Source organism: Crocuta crocuta, unplaced genomic scaffold, assembly GCF_008692635.1.
Source record: "Crocuta crocuta isolate KB4526 unplaced genomic scaffold, BGI_CrCroc_1.0 scaffold330, whole genome shotgun sequence".
Lineage (NCBI taxonomy): Eukaryota > Metazoa > Chordata > Mammalia > Carnivora > Hyaenidae > Crocuta > Crocuta crocuta.
The window spans coordinates 204809-212400 of record NW_027530521.1 but is presented as its reverse complement, the minus strand read 5'-3'; the positions used below and the strand labels follow the sequence as shown (position 1 = coordinate 212400).

General features: G+C 41.0%; 1 protein-coding gene across 1 annotated transcript; it reads left to right on the top strand.

Annotated features, from left to right (window-relative positions):
• The first annotated feature begins 6037 nt into the window (after positions 1 to 6037).
• LOC144234219 (olfactory receptor 4B1-like) lies at positions 6038 to 6970 on the top strand. The gene has a single exon (XM_077767498.1). It carries the CDS (start codon positions 6041 to 6043, stop codon positions 6968 to 6970), a length of 930 nt encoding a protein of 309 aa, XP_077623624.1. The 5' UTR covers positions 6038 to 6040.
• Positions 6971 to 7592: the final 622 nt, after the last annotated feature.

Below are 7592 nucleotides of genomic sequence, written 5' to 3'. Positions count from 1 at the left end.
TACTGAGTTCCCTGTCTATTTTTGTGATCTAATAGTTTTCTTTTCCTTTCTTTTCACCTTCATTATTTTCCAAAATTTTATCTTGTATATCACCTATTTGATCTTCTGCTTCTTCCATCCTCATTGTGATCCCATCCAGTCTGTTTTGCATGTTGGTGGTAGTACTTTTTATTTCAGCCTGACTAGTTTTAGGTCTTTTATCTCTGAAGGGTTTCTCTGGTGTCCTCTGTGCTTCTTTCAATCCCAGCTAGTATTCTTCTGACTGTTGTTCTAAATTCTTGTTCAGATAGATTGCTTATATCTGCATTCAGTAAATCCATGGCTGTGGCTGTGATTTCTTCTTGATCTTTCTTTTGGGGAGAAGTCCTCCATCTCACCATTTTGTCTAGGCCTCTGTCTTTTGCGTGTTGAAGTCTTGTTATGTTTCTTGCTCCTGGGAGTAATGCTGTATTAAGAAGGGGTCATACACTGTCCAGGGCCTCAGGCTTCAAGAAGAGTTTTTGGTGTGTGCAGTGTGCCCTCTGCTGTTGTGTGGCTGCTCTTTCCTGCAGGTCAGTCCCCTGCAGAGTTCTTCCTTGTTTAAGGTGGTCAGTGTTTGGACCTTTAACTTGGTGTGCTTTGATTTGTTTGTAAACATCAGCCCGATTAAAAAANGGATGGGGACACCTGGGTGGCTCAGTTGGTTAAGCATCTGACTTTGGCTCATCATGATCTCATGGATTATGAGTTTGAGCCCTGGAGGGGCTTTCTGCTGTCAGCATAGAGCCTGCTTCAGATCATCTGTCCCACTCTCTGCCCCTCCCCTGGTCATGCATTCTCTCTCCCTCAAAAATAAATAAACGTTTAAAAAAAAGCCTGATCCAAAAAAGAGAAAAGGAAAAGGAACAAAGACAAACAAACAAACAAAAACAACCCAAGCAAACAGACAAAAAACTGTTTGTTTGGAAACAGACAAAAGCCTGATTCCATAGAAAAATGAAGAAAGAGAGAAAGAAAAAAGAAACCTGATCCAAAAAAATGAGAAAAGGTAACAGACAAACAAAAACTCTAATTCTGATTTCAAAGGAGGAAAAAAAAAAAGAAAGATAAAGAACCCTGGTCCTATCTTCACCAGAAGTAAAGCTTACACTTTGGAGCTATCGTCAGTAGACTTGGTGCATGGGTGTGGCCCTGTGCTGGTCCTCTGGGGGAGAGGCCTGCTTTGCTGGCTTAGAGTCAGACCTGCCCCCTATAGGTTACATTACTATCTCCACCATCATTATTGAAAGAGAGGGTGAGGCACTGGAGACCCTAAGTAACTTATACATGAATCCATGAATGTTAGAATTGGAAGGTGTGATGGGGGTAATCCACCTTAACTCCATCATCTTATATAGAAGGAGAACCAGGGCAGAGCAAGAAGTGGAAATGTAAGTGGCATACTCAGATTATGTAGCTAATCAGTTATGACCAGAGCTGGTGCCCAAGTATCTTGACCCCTGTCCAGTCCTCACTTTCCTCTCTCTTCATTCTCCTTTCCATTCTCAGTAGTTCAGCCTGGAAAAAAGTTCCCTTTATGTCCTCCCTTCAACTTTCTTCTCTTACTACCTCATTATTGGGTGTCAAAACTTTATAGAAATCTCACTAATTGAAGCACATTTTGAACCTTTCTGAAGTCATAGTTTAATTGACAGTTTCACCCGAGAGAAAAAAGATTCCTTGGGGAAGTTGTTTTCCTTGATTATGGTGTGTGGCTTCGTTTGTTTTAAATAGTTCAAGAATCTAAGCATTTAATCAGAACCCTTGGGACTCGGTGGGTATGTTTTCTACATAGAACACAGCATCTTAAATTCTCTGAGTTTGCTGATTTCTGTGGCTTTTGTTTATTTCTTAGATATTATCCAACTGTCAACCCAGATCCAGATCCTCTGAACTTTCCTCTTCTGTGACTCATCTTAGATGCCATCATTTGTTTTCTAAAAGCCCCCAGGAACATGGTGTTTTGTTCTTGGGGACCTGATTCTTGAATTGCAGTAGCGACAACCACCCAGGGCCATCAGAAGGTAGCTTAGTGTTGTTGCAAGAGCCCTGATTTCTGAGTGAGTAGCTTGGCAAGTATCTAGCGTGTGGCTTTGGGAAGCAATTAACCCCTCTCAGCCTCTGTTGCCTCATTTGTAATTAGAGGAGGTTTGAATAAAAGGTCTCTAAATATTTCTAGCATCACTCTTGGGCTTAGTTGAGTGTGACTTGAACTGTGCTCATTGGACCCTTCAGTGGAAGATCAACTGTGTGGGGAGTATTAGCTAAAGCGCCTTCCTTGTCCAGGGACCAGGATTCCCAGAGAGGAATCTAATGCTTCATCCTATCCTAGTGTCCCGAGCCAGAGCATCGCCTTGAAACTGATCTATTCCAACAGAGTGACTGCCTTCATGCTGAATTGGAGGCACTTGAGTATATTTGAGATCCATCTGACCCAATTCCTTGTTCCAAGGAAGAATGAAGCCACACCAGATTTTCTGACTTCAAGGTGGGTGATATGGCTGGAAATAAGGTGCAAAGTCCTTAAGCAACCATAGGATATTGGGTAAGTCAGTTCCTCTCTTTAAGCCACAGGTGTTCATTTGTAAATGAGGTAGTGTGCTTTGAAGATTTTGGGGGGGGGGGCCGTAAATTCCATTTATTTATTTATTTTTGGTGTGGTGAAATTATCCAAAATGTAAAATTTGGCAGTTTTAATGTTCTTTACAATTTTGAGATATAGTTACAGAGCTGCAATTATAAAGATTCTATTAATTGTTAAAAAAGAAGTATAATAAGTTACTGTAAGAGCACAGAGGAATTGATACATTATTCTTATCATAGTCATGTTCTTATTGCAATTAGGAAGAAGAAATATTAAACACAGAGAAGGGAGACAGGACCTCTTTGGTTTGGAAATAGCTGTTTAATAGTCATTTGGGAATGACAGTAATGGTGCAAAGGTAGACAATGGCCAGTTCAAGTAGGACCTGGACTCCATGCTAAGAATATTATGATTTAGGCTGAGGATAATAGGGACATATTGATAGATTTTTAGGTAGAGAAATACCATGACCAGATTTACATTGAAGGATAATGACCCAAGTATTTCCAACGCTCAGGGAAGGGAAGGTACAGATGGGTGGGAGTATTAAAGGCAAGCTTTGCTGAACACACTGGAACTGGGTTGAAAAGACAAGGAAAGGGTGTTTTTGGTGAAAGGGGGGCTCTGTGGTAGGAATGAGCAGGGTGGGCTGTGGGATGGGGAGAGGATGTGAATAGAGATGAGTCAATATTTAGTGAGTAAGAGAGTGATTGCTGAGGCGGCTCAGTCTGTGAAAGTCTTTACAAATAAGTCAAAGGAGTCCAGGTTTCCCCCCAGCTATTGCCATTGCCAAGGGAGGATCTGAGGAAAGAAGGGTCTAGGACACAATTTTCTGGCTGTGGTGTGTGGGATGGATGGGCAGGAGCATCTGGAGACGAAGAGGTGTTGGTAATTTGGGCATCTGCTGACAGCCTGTGAGAATGGCAGGAAGAATGAAGAGAAAGCACACACAGGGGCATGGTTTAATGAGAAATTAATGGGGTGTGATGATGACTGGTGTGGACATGAAGGGAATGCATAGATCAAATATGAACTCAGAGCAACAGCCTAAACAGCATGGAGGGTGAGGGTGTCATCAGAGTATCTTCCAGGTCACACTTGCCTGTGGGTCTCCTGATTTTCCACAGTTAATCTCAACTGTAACCCTAATCTCTGTCCAAATCCTTTCCTTGGGCTCCTGAGGATGTGATAAAAGGTGATCCTTGAGGAGTCTCACACTCTTGTATTTTAACCATCCATACACTTGATTGGTGCTGAAATGGTTTTAGATATTCCTAATGATTCTGGGTGCTTGGTTTCCCCAGCACTGCACCTGTTGTCAAGGGCTCTACACTGACTAATTTAGCAATCGTGCTTATGCTTAGCAGGGGGTATCAACGTAATTCTCTGCTGTACCTAATTTTCTGGAAACTTTAGCTCTTGGATGGGCAGGTTTTTTTGTTTGCTTGTTTTGTTCTTTTGTTTTTTGCTTTGGCGGATGGGCTGATCACCTTCCCCTGGCTTTTTATCCTCTATGGATGGACTTTAGAGTAATTGTATAAATTACCAAGAAAAATTCCATTGGATTTTATTAAGATTGCATAAATTTGTAGATAAATTTAGGGAGAGTTGAAATCTTTACGTTGAATTTATTATTTAAACATGAGTTTATAAAAATCACTTTGGATGGATATGTTTTGTCTTTTATATGTGACTTTTTTTGGTGTTACCTTAGTATTTTTATGGTTTTCTCTGCATAACTACATTATAACGGGAATATTTTTCAGTTGTCCTTTCTAGCTAGTAATCATATTTTGAACTTTCTTATTATTGCTGTGGTTTTCTGTTTTTTCTTTTTCTTTTTAGGTGTTTAGTTATTTATTTTGAGAGAGAGAGAGAAAAGGAGAGAGTGTAAGTGCAGGGGAGGGGCAGGGAGAGAGAATCCCAAACAGGCTCTGTGCCCTCCATGGGGCTTGAACTCATGAACCATGAAGTCATGCCCTGAGCCAAACTCAAGAGTTTAATGGTTAACCAATTGAGCCACCCAGGTGCCCCAACTTTGTTTTTCAGTTTTATCTATTTAGTTTTTTCCTAGGTTCATATCTTAGGAGGTTTTGCTTCCAAGAAACAAAAACCCATCAAACTACTTTAAGCAAAGAGGAGAATTTATTTGAGGAGTAGCGTTCTCTGGGATCCAAATCTATAAGGGACTGAATCAGAGATGGAAAGTCAAGGATCAAGGATACTCTCTTTATCTCTGAAATGCCATGGTCTACTTTTCTATTTTTCTTGCTCCTGAATACTAGTTTCTCAATGTTTTCAGGTTCAATGACTTTTTTAAATCTTAAACATTTTCTTTCTTAGATGAAAATGATATCTATTTAATATTTACAACTTGATGTTCTGATAGACATAGTGAAATAATCACTGCAGTTAAGCTGATTAATATGTTCATCTCCTCATATACTTTTTTTTTAATGCACATTCCTGTATCTGTTAGGAAATTTCACACTTTAGCAAGTCCTTACCTGATGATTTCTGAAACACACTGCTCTTTTCCCACCTATGTCACTGACTATTGTTTTTTTCCTCTTGATTTAGGTCCTTGATGTTAAGGTACACTTTTACTTTTTCAAAAGAGTATTTCTTGAAAATTTCAGGGATAAGGGGACATGCAGGGAGGATAAATTTTATAGTAGAGAATCAAGATGTTCATATTATTTCTTCCTTACTTCTCATGGCTCATATGTGGTGAAAATATTCTGAATATGGCACCTTAATCTGAAGAATATTGTTTTGCATAATATGACATCGTTAGCATGAGTGTGTTCTGTGATCTGTACTTCTGCCACATAGTTTGAACAGATACATGCAGATGTGGAAAATGTCCCCTGTTCCAGGGGGTAACTCTTGTTATGATAAGTTGAAGGTTGGCATAACTTAATGAAGAAAACTGTACTCAGGACCTTTTAGTAAGAGAAGAATTATCAGTGGGAAGATGTTTCCAGGGGCAGAGATGAAGGAAACAAGGAATTTAGGAGCACAAGTGTGTCATGGAGATCCCCCGATAGAAGAGAGCTTCAGTGAAGATGGTAAAAGTGCATGCCATGAGCCCAAGTGGCCCCTCAAATTCACATCAACTGGTGGTGAACTAGAAAGAACCCTGGATGAAGTCTGAAAGCTTGGTTCTGAGGCCCAGAATTCACCACCTTCTGTGTGATTCTGGGTAAATAACCATTTCCCTGAGTCTGAATTTTCTAATATGCAACTGTTGTTAGATTGCTAATATTTAATGCTGAGTGAGTACATATGGACTAAATGAATGGGTTGGTGATTAGTGTATTGTAAATTGGTTTACACTGTCTAACATGCTATAAATGAGGTGAATTGGTTACCATCAGCATTTGTTTTGTTGCAGGTCTCTCATTACCTTATGTCCAGAACACCTGATTGGATTCTATGGCGAGTACAAATAACGTGACTGAGTTAATTATCGTCGGTCTTTTCCAGGATCCAGAGGTGCAGAGAGTGTGCTTTGTGGTGTTTCTTCTCGTGTACCTGGCCACAGTGGTGGGCAACGGTCTCATTGTTCTGACAGTCAATGTCAGTAAGAATCTGCATTCCCCCATGTACTTCTTCCTTAGCTACCTGTCCCTGGTGGAGATCACTTACTCCTCTACTGTTGTCCCTAAATTCATCACAGACTTACTTGCCAAGATTAAAACCATCTCTCTGGAGGGCTGTGTGGCTCAGATATTCTTCTTCCACTTCTTTGGAGTTACTGAGATCTTCCTGCTGACGGTAATGGCCTATGACCGCTATGTGGCCATTTGCAAACCCCTTCACTACACAACCATCATGAGCCAGTCTGTGTGTCGCCTTCTGGTGGCTGGCTCCTGGCTTGGGGGCTTTTTTCACTCCATGGTCCAGATTATTATCACTCTCCAGTTGTCTTTCTGTGGCCCCAATGTGATTGACCACTACTTCTGTGACCTTCATCCCTTATTCAAGCTTGCCTGCACTGACACTTCTGTGGAGGGGGTTATTGTGTTGGCCAACAGTGGATTATTTTCTATCTTCTCCTTCCTCCTCCTGGTGTCCTCCTATATTGTCATCCTGGTCAACTTGCGGAACCATTCTGCAGAGGGGAGGCGCAAAGCCCTCTCCACCTGTGCCTCTCACATCACCGTGGTCCTCTTGTTCTTTGGACCTGCCATCTTCCTCTACATGCGGCCACCCTCCACCTTCACTGAGGACAAGCTGGTGGCCGTGTTCTACACGGTTGTCACCCCCATGCTGAACCCCATCATCTACACACTCAGAAATGCAGAGGTGAAAATTGCCATGAGGAGGTTGTGGGGGAAGAGAGTGAATTCAGGGATGGACTAAAAATGAAAACACGAAAAAATGATCCTATATAGGAGGTGACCAAATATGCATCCTGATTTTAGTCAACTCTGAGGAATTGAGGAAAAGTTACCCGTTCATATTTTTTTCTTGTATTTAGATGAGCCCCTTATATTCTACTGTACTAATCATAGCTGCACTAATTCATTGCTGTCTGTAGTTTGGAGAGTGTTTTGGAGAAGAGCTGCATCTCTTCTCTTCTTGTGTTGGCCTTGGTTGGAAGTACATAGCCTTCAGGGAGGGATTGCCTAGACTGTGAATTCCCACCCTATTGTTTTCTGCCTGTGCAACCTTGAGTTCATTCACTTTACCTCTTGGTGTTAGCATGCTGTGGGGTGTGGAGTCTGAGGCACTTGGAGACAGAAGTTTATGTTTTGCTTTGTCTTTCTCTGCTAATGTTGTGGGATCTTGTGGGAGTCCCAAGAAGGCTTTTATACTTCATTTGGTACCCCTACTTTATTTATCTGATTCTGATGCCTGAAATTCCACATTTGGAGATGTATTTCACAGGAATAAGATATTGTTAGAACAGAAATGTCTCTTGGATGTGAAATACAATGAAGGTATTATTAACCATTAATTTGGACAATTTTAGAAGACCTTT

Excerpts from the sequence above, each read along its gene's own strand:
- LOC144234219 (XM_077767498.1), top strand. The coding sequence starts at position 6,041 with ATGGCGAGTACAAATAACGTGACTGAGTTAATTATCGTCGGTCTTTTC.